Source organism: Phacochoerus africanus, chromosome 9 (genome assembly GCF_016906955.1).
Source record: "Phacochoerus africanus isolate WHEZ1 chromosome 9, ROS_Pafr_v1, whole genome shotgun sequence".
Taxonomy (NCBI): Eukaryota; Metazoa; Chordata; class Mammalia; order Artiodactyla; family Suidae; genus Phacochoerus; species Phacochoerus africanus.
In genome coordinates this window covers 123,072,757-123,093,901 of record NC_062552.1, presented here as the reverse complement: position 1 = coordinate 123,093,901, position 21,145 = coordinate 123,072,757, and the positions used below count along the sequence as shown (strand labels likewise).

The 21,145-nt window shown below is 51.7% G+C and overlaps 1 protein-coding gene across 2 annotated transcripts in view; it reads left to right on the top strand.

The window, feature by feature from the left end:
• SETD3 (SET domain containing 3, actin histidine methyltransferase) overlaps positions 1-21,145 on the top strand; it is a 75,155-nt gene that overhangs the window by 14,812 nt on the left and 39,198 nt on the right. For both annotated transcript variants that reach the window (XM_047794971.1, XM_047794972.1), the window contains exons 3-6: positions 1,523-1,615; positions 3,827-3,975; positions 6,592-6,664; positions 7,446-7,702. In XM_047794971.1, the coding sequence (XP_047650927.1) occupies positions 1,523-1,615; positions 3,827-3,975; positions 6,592-6,664; positions 7,446-7,702 (572 nt within the window). The remainder of the gene's footprint in view (positions 1-1,522; positions 1,616-3,826; positions 3,976-6,591; positions 6,665-7,445; positions 7,703-21,145) is intronic.

Below are 21,145 nucleotides of genomic sequence, written 5' to 3'. Positions count from 1 at the left end.
CTGGGGACTGAACTCCCACATCAAGCCGCTGCGTGCCATGGCAGAAAAAATAAAAATAAAAATAAACTGTTACGACCCTTTGAAAAGGTAAGGGAGTTCCCGTCATGGCTCAGCGGTAATGAACCCTACTAGCATCCATGAGGACATGGGTTCGATCCCTGGCCCCACTCAGCAAGTTAAGGGTCTGGCACCTTCTGAGCTGTTGCAGACGAGGCTTGGATCCCGCGTTGCTGTGGTGTAGGCTAGTGGCTATGGCTCCAATTTGACCCCCAGCCTGGGAACTTTCATATGTCTCTGGTGCAGCCCTAAAAAGACAATAAAATAAAATAAATTAAAAAATAAAAAGGTAAGAGTTGCTGATAGGCAGGGCACTGGGCTCCTGTCTCGGGCGTTAGTTTTCTAGTTTTGTCTGTACAGCAGAACCTTAACTTCTTTTTCAGCAGCAACTGTGCCATCTCTTTTTGTAACTCCCCCAGAGTGCTTATTTTAGAGCCTTACACAGGGATGTGAGATGTTTGTTGACTAATTGTCCTTATGTCCAATTTAACTGTGGTTCTGTTAGGGAGCCATTGTTATGGGGTTTAACTAGAAATAAATGTTGAAGTTTAATATACCGTCTTTTCGCCATCCTTGATACTTTTCTGGGAAATGTTTTGCATTTTAGCTTTTAAGATTGTCCTGTTTATAACTGTATTCTGGGGGAAATTTTATTTATTTATTTATTTGGTTTTTAGGGCCGCACCCGTGACATATGGAGGTTCCCAGGCTAGGTGTTGCATCGGAGCTACAGCCTCCAGCCTACGCCACAGCCACAGCAATGAAGGATCTGAGCGATGTCTGCGACCTACACCACAGCTCACGGCAACACCAGATCCTTAACCCACTGATCAAGGCCAGGGATCGAACCCACAACCTCATGGTTGCTAGTCAGATTCGTTTCCGCTGTGCCACGATAGGAACTCCTATTCTGGGGAAGAATTTTTTAGAGCAGCAGAGATAAGGTCCATGCGAGTTAGGTGCTCACACTTGTGTGCTGAGGTCACAGTTTATTTATTTATTAATTTTTTGGTCTATTCTAGGGCCCCACCCTCAGCATATGGAGGGTCCCAGGCTAGGGGTCTGATCAGAGCTGTAGCCACTGGCCTTCACCACAGCCACAGCAATGCTGGATCTTAGCCACGTCTGCGACCTACACCACAGCTCACAGCATTGCTGGATCCTTAACCCACTGAGTAAGGCCAGGGATCGAACCTGCGTCCTCATGGATACTAGTCGGGTTTGTTAACCGCTGAGCCACTACGGGAACTCCCTGAGGTCACAGTTTACTATGTGGCCTCTGAATGGATTCAGAGGGTTCACAGGCTTTGAAAGGTATACCTGGTTTATACTTTTTATCATGGCTTTAGTGTCTTTGTCCTTTAAAAATAAGCCAGCAGCAGCAACCAAACCCAGATCCTCTTTGTTCTGAAGACGAACAGGGGAAGTGGAAAGGAAACATTTGCGCGCGTGGCTTGTGTTGCAGAATGCAGCAGCCCTGCTCCCGGCCCGGGGAAGGAGTGGGAGGAGTACGTGCAGATCCGCTCTCTGGTCGAGAAAATACGGAAAAAACAAAAAGGTAAATTTCCTAGAACGTTCATTCCATTTCAGAAAGGGCAGGGGGCGACCTGCGTGGGGCCCAGGCCCTGCTGCCCGTCTGGAAGGCGGTTGCCAAAGGGCTTCTAGATCGGGCGAGACTGCATCTGGGGCTGTCGGGACAGTCGCTCTCCCAGGTGCTGTTACTGCTTTGGAAGAGTTTTGTAAAAATGCTGAGCTTTGGAGGTGGGGATGTTTGTGTCTGGGGACTAAAGTGGCACAACTTTCATTTACTTTTGTTTTGTTTCATTTTATTTATTTTTTGTCTTTTTAGGGCCGCACCCACAGCATAGAGAATTTCCCAGGCTCGGGGTCGAATCAGTGCCGCAGCTGCTGGCCTACACCACAGCCACAGATCTTAACTGCATCCTCGACCTACAACCCAGCTCACGGCAACGCCGGATCCTTAACCCACTGAGCGAGGCCAGAGATCGAACCCGCCTCCTCGTGGATACTAGCCACGATCTTTAGCACTGAGCCATGACGGGAACTCCAAATTGTATTTTATTTCATTTCAGTCGGTTTTTCCGTCCTGTTTCCTTGAGGGTTTGAGGTCAATACATAATGGCGTGTGGTCCACACTCACACATACCCTGATTGCTTCACATCTTGTCAAGATTTACAGTAAACTCAAGTATGTCTTGGGTAACGAAGAGGTGTGGTTCTCTTTCCCAAGCTGTGTTTTTACAGGCTGTATTCAGCAGACATCTTAACGATTCTCAAGCAGGCTGGCCAGGGGGCCAGGCGTCAATTTGGAAAAGCTTATTCAGTATACTTTTTGTTTTTGTCCTGGAAAGCACAGCCAGTGGATTTGTATGCAGGCCACACTGGAGGTGGAAGGAGAAAACATAATGAGGAGCCTGCCTTTAAAAGGATGAGGAGAACCTCTTCGAGTCCCTTTGTATCTGTTGCTGTGCGAGCGCCAGGGAAGAGGGTTTGCTTTTTGTTTGCCGTCTGAGGTTTTTGTCGCTCTCCCATACACGTCTGCAAACGTGCGGTCTTTAGGTTATGATCTCAAACCCTCGTGGGGACTGGTTCTTTGTTATACTGTGCTGATTTGCACTAAGTGGAAGGCTGCTCATCCTGGCTCACCAAATTGGCGCTGGACAGTTTTTGTATATCCAGAGTTTCTGTTCCGCGTAGAGACCGAGAGTCAGAGCATTCGTCAGTTCTCAGCAAGGCAGGAGTACATTCTGTCTCGGAACCCCCTGGACCACGTCCGATCTCTCCATTCAGCAGGTCCCTTTGCGCATCCAGGCTGGCCCCGGGCCAGGTCCCGCTTCTCAGACCCAGTTACCCTTCACTGCATTAGGGAGATGTGGCCGAAAGCCCTGCGCTGGGGTCCATGCCCAGTGCCTCATGTGGTTAGCATTCTTGTTCTGCTCTCTCTCTCTCTTCTTTTTCCTTCCTTTTTTTTTTTTTTTTTTGGCCTTGTAGGGCTGCACCTGCGGCATATGGAAGTTCCCAGGCTAGGGGTCGAATCAGAGCTACAGCTGCCAGCCTACACCACAGCCACAGCAACATCAGATCCGAGCCGCATCTGTGACCTACACCGCAACTCACGGCAACGCCGGATCCTTAACCCACTGAGCGAGGCCAGGGATCGAACCTGCATCCTTAGGGATGGTAGTCAGATCCGTTTCCGCTGGGCCACGGGAACTCCGTTGTGTTTTCTTTATAGCGATACATACAGATCCAGCTCATTGAAGCTGCTGGATGGAATTCCGTAGCAGAGCCCTCCCGTCCTGTGCTGTCAGAGTCGGGGTCCAGGGCGCCCCTTACACCCGTCATGCACATACCTGCACTTTCTCGGGCGTTTCGTTAAAGAGAGTGTGCGTGTGAGAGACGGCAGGTCGCTCTGGAAATGTGCTGTGTCACGGAGGCTCCCTCATCCCGTCGTGTTCTCCGATAGAACCTAACGGCCAGGGGTCACATTACCAAGGGTCAGTAACCATTTCTCTGTAGCCGACGGGGAGTTTAGGATTTTAATTCACCTGTCCTGTCACTCGTTAAGATAGACACTGTCATGTCTGGTGGCCAGTTTTGTTTTTTTTCAGGATCGGAGTTTCATTGCTATTTCCAGGTAGTTCCAGTGGTCTGGGTTTTTTTCTTTTTTCTTTTTTTTCCTGAGAGCAGCGTGAATGATCTATGTCCTAAAAGGAGCTCTTGTTTTCTGAATCGTGGACTGCTACAGGTCTGTCTGTCACTTTTGATGGAAAAAGAGAAGATTACTTTCCTGACCTAATGAAATGGGCCTCTGACAATGGAGCCTCTGTCGAGGGCTTCGAGATGGTGAACTTCAAAGAAGAGGGCTTCGGTTTGAGGGCAACAAGGGACATCAAGGTGAGTTTATGGGGAAGCCTTTGCGCTGGGGGCGCTCATAGAGTGGAGGGCACAGGGCCTGCACACAGACGCCCCCGGGTCTGCTCCGAGCCTGTGGGCACGTGCGCAGCCTGCAGCCCGCGCTCCCGCTTCCCTCCGCGCCTCCCAGCTGCCCGCGGGGTTTCCTGCCTGGAACTGGGCTCTCAGCCAGAGACTGGGGCAAGTCAGATCGCGTTTATTTCTCTGCCTCTGTTAGGAGAGCACAGAACTTGCCTCCCAGGCTTTTGTGGTTTGAATGAAGAGGAGGGTGTGGGCTCAGGTAGCTTGGAGGGAGGGCACCCAGGACCTTGTGATGCGATGGCCCTGGGTGGGAGGAGGGATGGGCGGGGGCGGTCCAGGATGTGGACCCATTTTCTGGAATGGATCGTCGAGAGGCTGGAGGCACCACTTGCTGAGACGGTAGCAGAGGAGGTGACGGGGAGGGGGAAGAGAAATACCCATGTGCCAAGGGACAGGGGCCTCTTCTCCACTCTCGGTCCTTCCTTCCAGATGAATGGAGAGGCAGCCCCCCGACATTCCTGGGCTCTCTCTGCCCCTCGCACCTGCCTCTCCCAGAGAGGAGGCCTAACCACTGATGTTTGGGAAGAGGGAACTGGGCCTGGCCTTTCTCTCCGTGGGAGCTGGTTGCCACATGTGTTCATGTCACCGCGCTCTCGCCACGCTGGGAAGTTGACGGGATGGGCCACACGTGGGGAGGCTGCCGGGGCTCCTGGCCTGCCTGTGACCAGCTGGGGGAGCCTGTCTAACTCTGGGATTCCGTAGGTGATGTTTCGGGTGGCTGTCCGTTGTGTTCCTAGGTCTCCATTGGTCCAGAGGTTGGGTGGAGGAAATGGATGTTATTTATTTGGGTCCCTTCAAATCTCCAGTAACATTTTTGGTCAAGTTGTAGCTTGGGATACACTTCAATGCTACCCTGATAAGCCATGCACCGGTGTATTAGATACCCATTAAATATCTAGTCTATGACTAGTACTTTGCTTTTGTTATAACAAGCTTCCAAAAAACCAGGGTTTCTGCCTTCGTGAGGCTTATGCTCTATAGTTAGGGACACGACACATAAAAATAAATAGACGTAGGTAAAGGCAAGAGCAAACAAGGTCACACGTTTTTCTCTCGTGTTGGATGAGAAGCATCACTAGCGCGACTGCTGCCCAGAATATCCGAGCTGTGGTCTGGCTTCACTATGGGCATGGCTTTTATTTTTAAAATTAATTACTTATTTATTTGGCTGCAGCATGCAGCGGCTTGATGTGGGATCTCAGTTCCCAGACCAGGGATTGAACCCAGGCCTCAGTGGTGAAAACGCCAAATCCTAACCACTAGACCACCAGGGAACTGAGCTTTATTGGGGTGTAATCACTACACGAAATCGCACGTATGTGATGTGTACACGGTGATGAGTGTGGGCACGTGCGTGCCTTTGGTGCCTCCACTGTCAAGGCGCTGCTGCCATGTGCATGTCTTAAGCAGTATAGATACACACACAGCAGTTCCTGGAAAGAAACATCTCATGTTTTTGCCGAAATAGTAAGATGATAGTTTGGGATGCAGTTCGTAACCAAAATATGTCTTAGGGCTTATACTTTCGTTGGAAACTAGGTGCTTTGAGGACAAGCGGGCAGAGGAAGGCGCGTTCGTCCAGCTTTGAAATCTCACTAGCAATTCACACTGGCACGTTAGGGTTTCTGCTGGAAGTAGAATTTTGCTTTGTTTTTAGAACTTAACGTGAGCACAGCAAAGAATAAACACCCTTGTTTCTATCCCAGATTGTTATATTTGCTTCAAACTAAAGTTGAAAGTCGCCTTTTGGATTTTTCTTCTCAATATATATAGTTTTTCTTTGGAAATAAATTTTTTCTTTTTTGTCTTTTTAGGGCCGCACCTGCGGCATGTGGAGGTTCCCAGGCTGGGGGTCCAATTGGAACTATAGCCGCTGGCCTACACCACAGCCACAGCAACGCTGGATCCGAGCCACGGCTGCAACCTACATGACAGTTCACGGCAACGCCAGATCCTTAACCCACTGAGCTAGGCCAGGGATTGAACCTGTGTCCTCATAGATGCTAGTCAGATTTGTTTTCACTGAGCCATGATGGGAACTCCAGAAATAGGATTTTTTTTTTTTTTTTTGGCCTTTTTGCAATTTTCTTGGGCTGCTCTCACGGCATATGGAGGTTCCCAGGCTAGGGTGCTAATTGGAGCTGTAGCCACCAGCCTACACCAGAGCCACAGCAACTCGAGATCCGTGCCGCATCTGCAACCTACACCACAGCTCACGGCAACGCCAGATCCTTAACCCACTGAGCAAGGCCAGGGATCGAACCCTCTACCTCATGGTTCCTCGTCGGATTCGTTAGCCACTGAGCCATGACGAGAAGTCCGGAGAAATAGGATTTGAATCCATGCCTTCAGCATAAATGTCTACATTTAAAAATATATTTGGTAATTAGCAATGAAGTGCCGGTAGGTAACCTTAAGATGTATTTCCTTGTGATTGGATTTCTGACCATAGATAAAGTTGGATCGAAGATTGTAACGTGTTATGGTGATACTGTTTTCTTATTTTTTTCCTCCTAGGCAGAAGAATTATTTTTGTGGGTTCCACGAAAATTGCTAATGACTGTTGAATCTGCTAAAAATTCAGTGTTGGGTGAGAGTAATTTCTGTTTGTTCAAAGCAAAGCAAAAATGATAAAAATATACAAAATTTCATTTTGTGGAGCTAAGGACCCTATTTGGTTGTTTTGTCAACTTAGTGAAATATTTCCCAAATCCCCATGAAGTGTTTTCTCTGCTCTGACATAACAGAAGAATGTTAAAAGACAGAGTGCCTTACTTTAAGTGTTCCAGGACTATCAAATTATTCCTATAATTTTAACCTGTGGGGGGGGGGGGTGGGGTTTTTGTTTTTGTTTTTGTTTGGCTTTTTAGGGCCACATCCTCAGCATATGGAAGTTCCTAGGCTAGGGGTCGATCAGAGCTGCAGCTGCCAGCCTACACCACAGCCACAGCAACTCCAGATCCAAGCCATGTCTGTGACCTACACCACAGCTCATGGCAATGCCGGATCCTCAACCCACTGAGCCTAGCCAGGGATCGAACCCTCATTCTCATGGATACTAGTTGGGTCCGTTACCATTGAGCCCCAAGGGGAGCTCCCTTAATCTGTGGTGTATTTTTTTTGCCGGCCTACGCCACAGCCATAGCAATGCCAGATCCAAGCCATGTCTGCGACCTGCACCACAGATCACAGCTACGCCGGATCCTTAACCCACTGAGCCTAGCCAGGGATCGAACCTACAACCTCGATTACTAGTTGGATTCTTTTCCGATGCGCCCTGACGGGAACTCCCCCTTAGTCTGTGGGTTTTGAGTGAACGCTTTGTAAAGCAGTTTGTGGATCTCACGCCGTTAACTTCCGGGTTAATTCAGGGCCCTTGTACGCGCAAGACCGAATTCTTCAAGCCATGGGCAACATCACACTGGCCTTCCATCTGCTGTGCGAGCGCGCCGACCCCAACTCCTTCTGGCAGCCCTACATCCAGACCCTCCCCAGCGAGTACGATACCCCCCTCTACTTCGAGGAGGACGAGGTTCGCTACCTGCAGTCCACGCAGGCCATCCACGACGTCTTCAGCCAGTACAAGAACACGGCGCGGCAGTACGCCTATTTCTATAAAGTCATCCAGGTGAGGGCCGGGCCTCTGGTGGTGGGTGGGGAGGAACGGGAGATCGAGGGCTTAGACGGTCCACTTAGACATTTTGCTTCGAAGGTAAAAGGCATTGCGTCCGCTGCTTCCGTTTCAGCAGGAATAGCGCTTGAAACGTGGTTTGAATCCGTCTGACCTCCCGAGTGTCCAGGTTTCACACAAGCAGCAGCTCTTCCTAAGCCATGAAAGGTGCTGCGTTTTTCTGATGGCAGAGGTTACCGTGAATTTTAGAAGCTGTGCACGCTGTCTGATGCCCACAGATGCCCCATGTCTAAGTTTTCGAAGAAAATGACAGTCCATTTGTGGGGTCTTCATATATATTAGTAGTAAATAGACAATGTCTATTTACATATATATTAGTAGTAATATAATAATTTTGTTTTTGAAAATGTACTGTGCATCACATATATATATTATATACATACATATATATTAGTAGTAAATAGATAATGTCTATTTTCATATGTATTAGTAGTAAATAGACAATGTCTTTGTTTTTGCAAATGTACTGTGCATCATACTAATTCTCGTTTGTTCTAAGTAAATTGTCATCTGGAAACCTCTGTAAAGTGGTGGCCATTTGAATTACACCTGACTGTTCCTGGCCGGGTCCTGACAGTTGAGGCAGCTTCTCTTCCTTTCTGGCTGAGCAGCCCTTAGCTGGTCGAGGGCCAGGGTCACCGTTCCCTCCAGAGCTGGGAAGGGGGTGTCTCTGCCCCCTGACCACCCCCTTCTCATTTGAACCAGTGCCTGGGCTGCTGTGCCTGCGATGCAGCAAGTGGGAAAACGAGCTGCTCCCGTTGCCTTTCCTTTGAGTGGCTCGATAACCGGCACTAGGCTTGATTTCGTTTCTCCCTTGACGGTCGGTCTCTGCTGAGTTTTATTTGCAAGAAGTGGTAATCTCATTTCCTTGCCTCAGGAAATGATATTTTTCTGTTCATCATGGAACTCGACCGCATGCTTACTGCACGAGAATATTACTCTCAGGACTGTATCCCGGACCGCCAGGGTTCAGTTCCCACAGCAGCATTTGGTGCAAGTCTCTGTGCTCCTGCTTCTTTCCCTGTAAAATGGGGTAGCACGGAACCTGACTCCCAGGGCTGCTGAGTGGATGAAAGGCCCTGATGTACGCGAGGCCCCTGGTGCAGCAGTACTCGCCATAGAAATGCTCGTTTCTGGTACTGTCTTGTGTTGTAATCCTTCAGGCCGGGTGGTTTGGTTGCTTGTCTTTTATTGTTTTAAATTGCTTTTTCCCCATCGCTGCAGTACCTTCTGCTAGTATTTCTTTTTTCGGCTGCACCCAGGTCAAACAGACATTTCCAGACTAGGGATCAAACCTGTGCCACAGCTGTTACTTGAGCCACAACCGTGATAATGCCAAATCCTTCCCCCGCTAGGCCACCAAGGAACTCCTATGCTGGTATTTCTTAACTTTGCCACTAAAAACTCTCATCAGCTAAGGATCGTAAACAGTATTCCTGCGAGACTAAGGCCTAGAGCCAGGGGCCCTTCTTGAAACTCAAAAGTGCTTCAAAATCTCATGCTTTTGTTGTTGTTGTTAGTTTTTGGTCTCATGTTTTTAAGTATTAAAGATTCACGCATTTATGTTTGCTATAGTGTAAAAATTGTGCGAGATGACTTATAAGTCAGGTTGGCATTGCCGGAAAACAGTGCAGATTCTCCCCTGCAGCTGCTGTGCAGCCCTGGAAGCCACATTCCAGCGGGGGAGGATGGCTCCACAGTAGTAAGTGCTGTGAGCCTCACAGTGTGGTCGGTCTGGGGCTGTTCCTTTCTAGGGTTGCACCCGCGGCATATGGAAGTTGCCAGGCTAGGGGTCTAATCGGAACCGCAGCTGCCGGCCTACACCACAGCCACAGCAATGCAGGATCCAAGCCGTGTCTTCAACCTACACCGTAGCTCATGGCAACACCGGATCCTTAACCCACTGAGTAAGGCCAGGGATCGAACCTGCATCTTCATAGATACTAGTCAGGTTCATAACCCACTGAGCTACAGGGGGAACTCCTAGGGGCGGTTCTTTCCCAGAAAAAGAAAATGTGACAGTTGCATAATATTAGTAAAAATAGGTAGATTCTAGAAGGGATGATTGCAAATGGAAAGCACATCAGAATGAGCTTTTGCAGAAAATTTCTTAATCAGTGCTTTGATTTCAGAGCCTATTGGTAAGTCAGGAAGAGAAAGACAAATAGCATATGATATCACTTATATCTGGAATCTAATATACAGCACAAATAAACCTTTCCACAGAAAAAAAACTCATGGACTTGGAGAACAGACTTGTGGTTGCCAAGGGGCAGGGGGAGGGTGTGGGATGGACTGGGAATTTGGGGTTAATAGTTGGAGGCTATTCCCTTTGGTGTGGATAAGCAATGAGATCCTGCTGTATGGCACTGGGAACTATATCTAGTCACTTGTGATGGAGGACAGTGTGAGAAAAAGAATGTATATGTATATGTGACTGGGCCACGCTGCTGTACAGTAGAAAATTGACAGAACTCTGCAAACCAACTATAATGGAAAAAATAAAAATCATTATTAAAAAGCAACAGCCTATTGGGATAGGAGCTCCAGGCAGCCCAGAGTGAGTTGTATATTTCCGTGACAACCCGGGGGCACGGGCTGCAGAGTGGAAGGGTTTGCCTGAGGAATTCCTAACAAAGCCAGATTTAAGTGAAAGTTATGTTTTTAAAAATCATATTTCGGGGGAGTTCCCTGGTGGCGCAGCAGGGTAAGGGCCTGGGTTTGTCACTACTGTAGTTTGGGTTGCACCTGTGGTGCAGGTTTGATCCTTGGCCCCAGAACTTCTGCATGACTCAGGTATCGCCAAAAAGGAAATCACGCTTTGAGTCTAGCTGTTGTTCTAGTTTCAGGCTGCTGCCGTCGCTCATAGAACTTTTCAAGCATAATTGAGAGTAAACACGAGTGTTAACCTCGTGCTCCTATTTTTCTGTTAAGTCTTGTGTTTTCTCACCTTAGTACCAAACTGTATATCTTTGCCCTGCTTTTCCAGGCTCGGATGTCGGGCTTCTACTCCTTTATAGTACACGGATCACTTCATCTGTGCTGTCAGGCGGGAGTGAGTGAGATTATAGCAGTTCATACTGAACGTTTTCAGTACAGTGACCCGCCAGTATATATATGCTCTCTCTCTCTCTCTGTGTATATATCTATATTTGGCGTTATAGCTCTTAACCTTCCTCAGGGTCCTGGGAGCCCTCTTCCCAGAGAAACATGTATGCGGTCCACTTCCCAAACCCCGGCGTATTATCCAAGGGCCCAGATTCTAGAACCTGGTTTGTGATTTTTTGTTATGACTTTGAATGTAAAGTCATTTTCCTGGGGCTTGTACCAAGCTCCGCCTCTGAATTGGCACCCATTCTGTTCCTTCTGAGCTGATGGCTGGTTTGAAGGTCTGCCAGCCACGGCTCTGGCCACCGTCTCCTGGTGCACCAGTGGTGTGACATAAGCCCATGGGGCTGTGTGTCTGAGGGCCATTTCATCCCAAGTCCCTCGGGGAGGGGCATGGAGAAGTGTTAACAGCTCAGCCTTGCGTCTTGCTTCAGGCTTCAGGGTGTTTATTCTAAAAGAAAAGCAGAAGTTCCCATCATGGCTCAGTGGTTAACGAATCCGACTGGGAACCATAAGGTTGCGGGTTCGATCCCTGGCCTTGCTCAGTGGGTTAAGGATCCGGTGTTTCCGTGAGCTGTGGTGTAGGTTGCAGACGCAGCTCAGATCCCGCGTTGCTGTGGCTGTTGTGTAGGCCGGCGGCTACAGCTCCGATTCGACCCCTACCCTGGGAACCTCCATATGTTGAGGGAGCGGCCCAAGAAATGGCAAAAAGACAAAAAAATAAATAAATAAACAAAAAAAGGAAAAGCAGCACTAGTACCAACTTTTACTAAATATAAATTGCTTTCGGTAAATTTCTCTGCATCCCTGGAGTTCCCGTCATAGCTCAGTGGTTAACGAACCCAGCTAGTATCCATGAAGACATGGGTTCAATCCCTGGCCTCGCTCAATGGGTTAAGGATCCAGCGTTGCCATGGGCTGTGGTGTAGGTCGCAGACCGCCTTGGATCTGGCTTTGCTGTGGCTGTAGTGTAGGCTGGCAGCTACAGCTCCGATTCAACCCCAGCCTGGGAACCTCCATATGCCGTGGGCGTGGCCCTAAAAAGACCAAAAAAAAAAGTTCTCTGCATTGCATTCTTTATTTTAAAACTCTCTGTTTCTGTTTGTTTGCCTAAGAATTAGAAAAATAATTTCCTGTGCTCTTTCCTCCCAGCATATTTCTTGGTCAAGGGCTTTTTAGCGCTGCACGTGGTGGTTCAGGTGACTTTCTGTCTGTAACCTGCTGCACCGAGTTGGTTTAAAAGTCTCCCCGGGCCTCTGCTGGGTGTCATCTGTGTAGCGCTTGGGCTTTGTGAGTCTGGAAGGTTTTCACATTCCTCCTTTGTGTCCTCCATTGTGTGTATAGTGTGTCCCTCGGGTGTCAGCAGGTGATAGTTTATAACCAGAAGCCTCAGCCCCGGGGGGTTTTGTGTGCTACCTGCATTAGGATCTCCCACCTGCTGTGAAACATTATCCCGCAGCTTCCCGGTTGAGAAATGTCAGGACCCAAACTCAGGACACCAAATTTAGACATCTCGGCTCCGCCAAATGTTAGAAAAGGCTGGTGGGGGTTGAGAACCTGTGTGGTGGTAAAATTTCCGTCGCTTTGTGAGGTGGGGCCCGGGGAAGGAAGAGGGGATTGATGGTGGGAGGCAGCACCTGGCCTTTAAAAGCCTTGCAGAGCTTTCACCTGTGCAAATACACCTGGCAGACCAGGACATTCCAAAGTTGAGCTCTGAGGTGGGACTTGGACGTGGGAGCACGCGCCTCATGTTGTAATCGAAATCAGTGGGGACGGAAGTCGAGTTTGGCTCCACCCCAGCCTCGAAGCGGTGCGACCATGTGAAAGTGAAGCACATCATGTCTTGACCTGACGACTTCTCAGCCCTGTCGGTGCAAAAGAGACAGAGGGACCCCAGGCAGGAGCTGTTTGTCTGCTTGGTTACCCCGTCTGGTGGGCCAGGCACTGCCCCGCGGGCTGCCGGCCTGTCCCAAGGTCAAGCGCCGTCTTGGGGTGTACACAGTCCCTGTGTGGCTGAGCCGAATAGGGTGCTCTTTTGAGTCAATTCGAGGGGCCCGGGTTTACCAGCGCGGAGGCAGCTCCGTGACTCCCCGAGTGTCCCTCCGATCTCGTCGGTTCGGGGACTTATCCCTTCCCCCTCGGGTCTCCTCTCCCGCGCGGACCGAGTCTGAGAGGCCCGGGGAGGGGCTGCCACTGGAGAGACTCGTTCCTGCGTTAACAGCTGTGGATTTTAGGTCGGGGGCAGGCCGTGTCGCAGTGGCAGGAGGTCGCAGCAGCCACACTCAGCAGCTGCTGAAAACAGGGCCCGCCCAGCGGCAGAGGGAGAGGCCGCCTCGGTTCTCCCCTGGCAGTGGGGGCCGCACATGGGTTGCTGTGCCGCTTCTTGCTCTTCTCCTTGTCCCTGACAGAGCCACCCGAGAAGGACACAGGATGTGAGTGGCCCGAGACAGCTTGACCTCTGTTTTTCCGAGCGCCCATCTCCATAGATCTGAGCACATACGAGGCCTTCGGGAGCGAGCTTCAGACTGGAGTAAAGAGCCCCGGGTGTAGACGTTCTCTGAGATCCCAAGGCCCTGAGACCCGCGGGCCGTCTCCACTGGCCCCGATGCCGGGGTGGGAGCGGGTGCCCGGGCGGCGCCGTGGGGAGGACGCGCCAGGTGCTTGGTCTCTGCTGGCGGCAGAGGCGGCGGGTGCTCCCGGGTCAGGTGAGTTACGTGAGGCTTAGTCCCCACGTCGCTTCTCCCTGTTGGCCCCTCCTCTCCGTCTGGAAACCTGTTTAAGGGTCTTGCTTCCCAGCTAAACCACTTGCTCCTCCTGACCTTGGATTTGCTGCGTTGTCTTTTTTTGCTTTTAACTCATCGTATCCTCTTGATTCTTTATGAATTCATTCAGCTACTGTTTATTGAGGCTCTCGCAAGGATGAGGCGAGTGTCTCTGGGGACACAAAGATTTATTTTGAACTTTTTATTTTGAAATAATTTTTAGACTTACAAAAATGTTGCAGACATAGTACAAAGTTGAAAGCCTGGCTTTAGGCACTGCCACCTGGGTACCTGGCCACTGCCCTCACACCCACTTTAGTTTGTTTGTTTTTTTTTTGTTTGTTTGTTTTTTTGCTTTGTGGGGCCGCACCCGTGGCATATGGAGGTTCCTAGTCTAGGGGTCTAATCGGAGCTACAGCTGCCAGCCTCCACCGCAGCCACAGCAACTCAAGGATCCGAGCCGATCTGTGATCTACACCGCAGCTCACAGCCACACCGGATCTTTAACCCACTGAACCAGGGCCAGGGATCAAACCTGCAACCTCACAGTTCCTAGTTGGATTCGTTTCCGCTGTGCCACCATGGGAACTCGGTGCCCACTTAAGATTTTTCCTGCAGGCACATGTGTTCCAAGCCTGACACTGTTGTTCTCCACCAGCTTCCTGAGGATGTCATAACCTCTGCTGGGGGCGGGGGGCGCTGCAGAGCCCAGTCAGAGGCCATGGTGGGGGTGAGAAGGCACTTTGGTGGCGGGAGGTATTGAGGTGAACTTGGTTCCGTGGCGATGGCTCAGAGTGGAGATGCAGGACGTGATGGGGAGAGGGTGATGGCCTCAGATCTCAAGCTGTATCTGGAGTCGGTGGGGCCTCTCCCTGTCCCGTGGTCCTGTTCTTTGCTGGGTGCCTGGGGCTGGCCTGACCGGAAGGTGGACGTGACTCCTGAACCCCTCGTCAGGACCCGGGTCACTAGCAGAAGATGCTGTGGGGACAGGGCCGCCCTGTCTGGGCTCTCTCAGCTCAGGCCTTAGTCCGGAGAGTCACCCTGCGAGGATGGCAGCATCGTCCACCCTTTGCACATGAGCAGTGGCAATGGGGTGCCTGACCCGGCAGAGCAGGTGGCCAGACCAGCCTGAGCAGGGCCAGCGGGACACAGTCTGTCGCTGTGGCTCTTGCTGGTCTTACTCTGAGGACAGAGAAGTGCTGTGGTTTTAAGGGCAGAGCAGTGTTGTTTAAAACCTCTCTTGGGCTCTTGATTCCCAGAAAGCTGGGCCTGGCCTTGCTCTCAGCAGGGCCATCCCCTGAGCCTGCTTGGGTGCCTGCTGGGGTTCCTGCCAGCTCCTAAAGGGACCCCTGTGCAGCCTCAGCCTCGCTCTGTGCAGAGGCGGGAGAGGGTCGGGCGTGGGGGAAGCCACGGGCTGCTAGCATTTCCCGCACAGGCGCGAGGCTGCCGGTGGTCCCCCCACCCCCCCTTATCTTCACCAACTGGATTTTTAATGGTATAAAAAATAGAGAAACACTGGAACTTAGGACCATCCCTGCGGACGGGCGTGCTCTCTGGAGAGTTCCGGCCCCTTTGTGGTCTCTGTTAGAGCCTCAGGCTGCCTTGCTGAGCGGCTCTGACCTGCATCCTTGCTTGTTCCCGAGAGCTGACCTTGAGGACTATGAATTTGGGTTAAATGTGTGTGAGTGCTGCCCTTATCATGTTCTTATGTAAGGTTTCTGATTCCATAAATTATTCCTTCTGAACATGTATCTAGTTCTCACCACTTCTAGAAACAAAGGCTGCAGATAGATCATGTTTAAAAGTCTAATTTATGTTTTTAGCTGCTCTCTTATTTTGTACATTGTTACAGAGCTTCAAATAGATACAGACTTCCCCTGTGGGAATCTAGTGGTCTGTGTCTTCTATCTTTGCCAGTTTTCCTTGCAGCCGCCTTTGAGGGACTCATAATGAAAGGCTTTTCCCCTGCATTTCTGGTTCTAGTCGGGACAGCTGTACGTGGCATCTCATTGGTGGCCCGCACGTCTCCTTGGTAAATAAGGGAGGTCACCGTGCTGGGCCTCCGTACCCAGCGGAGAGGCTGGGCAGCCCCGCGCTCCATGTCCTCCTGTAGCGGATTCCCAGGTCGGATCTCCGGGCCCCCGTGTCGCGGGGTGACTCCTGGCTCCTGCCCTCGCCTGGCCGCTGGTCCCCTCTGCCGTCCTCCCGGGAACACAGCCTTCCTCCCCTCCCTCATCTTGTCGCCTGACCGAGGTCCCAAGGTCCCGGGCCCCTGGGGAAACACTTTCACCTGCTAATCAGAGTTCGGAATGGAGGACCCGGAGAGGCGCTGCGCCTCAACGACCCTGTCTCCTGCTGCACAGGGCACCCGGCGCGCGCGCGCGTGTGTATGCCCTCGCGTGCGTGTCTGTCTGTCTGTCTGTCTGTCTGTCTTTCTGATGGTAGAAAAGGCATGGCGACCAGACCTAAAGGGGCAGGAGCTTACGTGCGCATCCTACTCAGGAAGGAGAAGGAATTAGCATTTATGGGGGTGCTGGCTGTGTGTCCAGCACAGGGCTCGCCTTTGATTCCAGAAGCTGCCGCCTTCCCGTTAGAACCTGAGACAGATTCGGCAGAAACCTCTACGCCCAGGCCCAGGTCACGGTGGTTTAATCTGTTAGCCCAGCGCTGGGCATCATCTCATTTGACATTTGGGGGTAGGCTGAGAGGTGAGTCAGGACGGAAGCCCAGCCTGACCCTAGAGGCTGTTTTTTCCGCATTTCTCTCCTCTGGGCAAACCCGTCCTCTTCACAGTTCTTTCTCACCCCCTCCAGCCCCCACTTTACCAGTCCTGGATTTTTCCCACAAATCTGATCCATGGAACTTTTTTTTTTTAAAGGATAATTTTAATTTTTTTCCATCATAGCTGGTTTACAGTGTTCTGTCAACGATCAATGGAACATATGGGAAATACAAGTTTAAAAACAAAAGAAGCTTCAAAAACCAAAAAATCTTTCTAAAAACCTGCTTTTGTTAGCCCCCTAAAGTCTGCATCTGGTGATGAAATTCCTCATCCTCTGGGATAGGATTTTTGTGTTTTATTTTTTGCTTTGCTTTGAGCGTGTGTGATGAGGTGGGAACCTGCTTCTGTCTTTTGAGACCTTGGCCAAGCGCCCTATGAGAACCCGCTTCCGAGTGAGCAGACTCTGCAGCCACTCCCGCTGGCTGGCATCGCCGCCCCAATTCTGGCCCTTCCTTGCAGAACTGGACTGCTTCTGCCCCTGCTCTCGACCTGGGACATCATGGTCTGGCCGCAGCCATCCCAGGGCCACTCTTTGTATCCTCCTCGCCTTCTCTCAGGGAGAAAAGCAAGAGGAGGAAGTGTGGAGACAGTAGAGGAAGCTGCTTAACGTCGGCGATTATGTTGTGAATGGATAATTTGTGGTCGAGTTGGGACGGGGACCTCTCCGCAGCTGACTTTCCGTCCCCACTGCCTTTGAGAAGCAAGCGGAAGTGCAGACTGAGCTCAAGCTCAGGTGAGCCTGAGTGAACCCTAGACCTGCGTGGAGCGAGCAAAGGAGGCTGGTGAGTCTTCGTGGACCGGGAACAAGGGCTCGGCGTGTTCCGCTGCCCTCGTTTCCTAAGGTGCCATTGATTAGACTCCGCCGCAGTCCAGTCTAACTGGTCTCCTTGGACTGGAGAGCCTGCGTGTGGCTGGGGCCTTGCTGCTGGACTGGATGGAGGACGTTGGCTTTCTGCATTTGCAGCGCGCCGACTCTGCCTGGGGTCCGTGCCGGCCCACCCTCTGGGTGGGGCACTTAGTGCTTCCTTCTGGCCCTGGTGGTGAGACCAGGTACCACATCTTCTACCACAGTGGAAACTCACTCCAGCCGCAGGTTTCTGCTGGGCACATTATCCAAAAAATTGCCCATGCAGTATCACTTTTAAAGTAGTTTTGTGGGGCTTTTGTTTGTTTTTTTTTTTTAGGGCTGCCACCAAGGCATGTGGAACTTCCCAGCCTAAGGGTCAAATCGGAGCTACAGCTGCCGGCCTACACCAGAGCCACAGCAACAGGGGATCTGAGCCGCATCTTTGACCTACACCACAGCTCATGGCAACACCGGATCCTTAACCCACTGAGCGAGGCCAGGGATGGAACCCACATCTTCCTGGATACCAGTAGGGTTCTTAACCTGCTGAGCCACACTGAGAACTCCTAAAGTGGTCTTGTTAATAGCAGCTTCTTCCCATCCATTCTGCACCCAGCTTGCTAGTTTTCTTAGGAGTCAGTATCGTATAGAAGAAAGAACAGATCCTCAGTCTGAGCTTGTCACCCACTAGGCGAGTCTGGTCGGGCTAAGTTGGAGCCCGAGTTCCCTTATCTGTAGAGAGGAGACGTGGGTACCTGCTGGCCAGGCCGCGTGAGAATTAAGGAGGTAGCCCTTCTGCGGGACCCAGTACGCAGGTGGGTACCAGCCCTGCAGAGACTCAGTGGGGCGGCCCCGCCCTCCCCAGGACCGTCCCTTGGTCTCTGCTGGACCATGGTCCCTGCTCGAGGCCCGCTCGTACGAGGCAGCCCTTCGCAGTGTGAGAGCCGCCTCGAGGGCCTCTCCTTGTGTGGAGGCAAAGCAGGCCTCCTTGGAGCCTTCGTCTTGGAGTTTTTCCCTGACTTTCCGAGCAAAAGTGTAGATTTCATCTTCCATCACAAGTCCTACCCACCCCGTCCCCCAGGCTGGGGCATCATTCAGCAAACGCCTCGCTCTGAGATGCACCTGCTTGGAGTCAGCGGTTTGCAAAGTTAATCAGAGGTTTGCGTTCTTGGCCTATATAATTAATTGAGTAAAAAGTGGGGTTTAAGGGCATAGATTTAAAAAAAGAAAGAAAATCGTGGAAGTTCAGAGAAGGAAGAGTCTGTGCAGCTGGAAGTTGAGGAGGACTTCTTTGTGTTTTGTCACTGACACAGGAGCAGAGGCCGCTGGAGAAGCTGATCTCAGGGACAGGCCCTGGCCCTCACTGCCCTCTGACTTCACCTTTGCCCTCATTTTCCCCCAAAGCACATCAGTAGCTGACAGCATACTGTATTTTCTTTTCTCTCTCTTTCTCTTTTTTTTTTTTGCTTTTTTTAGGGCCGCACCTACGGCATGTGGAGGTGTCCAGGCTAGGGGTCAAATCAAATTGGAGCTACAGCTGCTGGCCTACACCACAGCCACAGCACCAGCGGACCCATAACCTACTGAGTGAGGCCAGGGATTGAACCCACATCCTCACGGATACGAGTTGGGTTCATTAACTGCTGAGCCACGACGGGAACTCCCACTGTGTATTTCTTTTTGTCTTTTTTTTTTTTTGCTATTTCTTTGGGCCGCTCCTGCGGCACATGGAGATTCCCAGGCTAGGGGTTGACTCGGAGCTGTAGCCACCGGCGTACGCCAGAGCCACAGCAACGCGGGATCCGAGCCGCGTCTGCAACCTACACCACAGCTCATGGCAACACCGGGATCGTTAACCCACTGAGCAAGGGCAGGGACCGAACCCGCAATCTCATGGTTCCTAGTCGGATTCGTTAACCACTGCGCCACGACGGGAACTCCCCACTGTGTATTTCTTCATTCGTTTGCTTGTCTGCCCAACCGAAGTGTCAGCACCCCGGGGACGGGGGCTTTGTCTCATCCTCAGCTGGAAGGTGCCTGACACTTAGCAGGGGCTCACTTGTGGTTTGTTGAGTGAATAAAGCCATCAGCCAGTAGCCGAAACAGCAGCACATAGCATTTCATAAAACCGGTCAGACCCTGGGCATTAGTTTGTTTGCTCCTGTTGCCACCCAGGGCACAGTCTGCCTCCTCCTCACCCCCCTGAAGAGCAGACGCTGGGCCTCTCAGCAGGCGGGGCAGGCTGGGTCTCAGGGTCAGGTCAGCCCCAGAGCCCTGTCTCCCCGCAGGCTGCGGTCCTCCGGCCCTGCTCAGAGTCCCAGAACTCGGGCCGCCAGTCCTTCAGTCATCAGTTCAGTTCCTCCTCTGGAACCTACAAGGCATCGGGAGCCAACTTCTTTTCTGTGTTCGCAGCTTAATTCCCTTTTTTAAAATGGGAGTGTTTCCTGTTTCCTGTGCTCAGACAGCTTTCTAATTTTCTGTGGCTTGTAAGAGATCGCTAGCAATGACTGGCCACATGTACCAGTTCTTTCTGTGTTCACGGTCAGGGGCGTGTGTGTGTGTGTGTGTGTGTGTATGCGTGTGTGTTTAGTTTTTGGTCTGGAGTGATTTGACTTCTTTTAAATGGCTGTGCTGGAGTTCCCACTCCAGCAGGTTAAGGATCCAGTGTTGTCTGTGGTGGCACTGGTTTGATCCCCAGCCTGGCACAGTGGGTTAAGTGATCTGGTGTTGCCTTGCTGTAGCATAGGTGGCAGCTGCAGCTCAGATTCGCTCTCTGGCCCGGGAACTTCCATATGCCGTGGGTACTACCAAAAAAAGGAAAAAAAAGGAAGAAAGGCTGGGGCTTTCTTGCCATCATCTCTCTGACCGTGATTCATGTTCCTTCCAGGGATGGCTGACACCCAGTCCAGGCCACATCCTTGTGCCGCGGGTCTCTCTACAACCCCACCCCCACCCCACGCCGTCTAGCCCTGGGTGCCACTGCTTTCCCATCATGCTTGGGATAAACTCCAAAGGTGGGGCTGCCGAGGCGGCCCCTCCTCCCCCTCCCCCTCCCGCCGAGTCCCAGGTACCCCTTGTCACTGCCGTCCCCTCCCCTTGGCCCCTTGGCTTCCAGCAGTTCCCCGCCTGCACAGCTTCCCCGGCCTCAGGGCTCCGCCCTCTGCTCCAGTTCTGTGCGTGGCTGCCTCCGTCTCAGCCTGCTGGTTTCAGCAGACGCCGAGGTTCCGGTGAGGCTTGCCCTCCCCTCAGAGTGGTTCTCCCACCCCTGCTAAGTTAGTGTGTTAGTCAGGACTCCTCAGAGAGAGCCACTAGGGTGTATATAGAAGACTTATTTGGGGGAATTGGTTCCCATGATTATGGAGGCTGGCAGGTCCAAAATTTACAGGACAGGCGAGCAGCCTGAGGACCCTGGAACGAGCAGGTGTCTCAGTTCAAGGCCAGAGGCCAGCTGCTGTGGACTTCCCTCTTGCTGGGGAAGGTCAGGCTTTTGTTCTAGTCAGGCCTTCACCTGACTGGGCGAGCGCCCCCCGCCGCCCCAGGGAGGGCAGCCTGCTTTACCCACAGTGTGCCCGTTTGAGTGCTCAGCTCTTCTGAGAATAGCTTCACAGAAACATCCAGGATAAGTGTGACCAGGTGTTTGGGCCTGTGGCCCAGCCAGGTTGACACATGCAGTCCACCAGCACAGCCACACACTTTCTGTTTATTTACGTATATCTGCGTCCTCCCTCTCTGGAGGGGTTTTACTCTCCAGGCCGCAACACGGCCCTGCTGCCGGCATAGGGCCCGGCACACGGGAGGCTCAGGTAGAGCTTGTCCAGTGGGGAGCCCATGACCTGCCAGCGCTCCACCTGAGTCCCGGCCAGAACCCGGCCTGTCCTCCA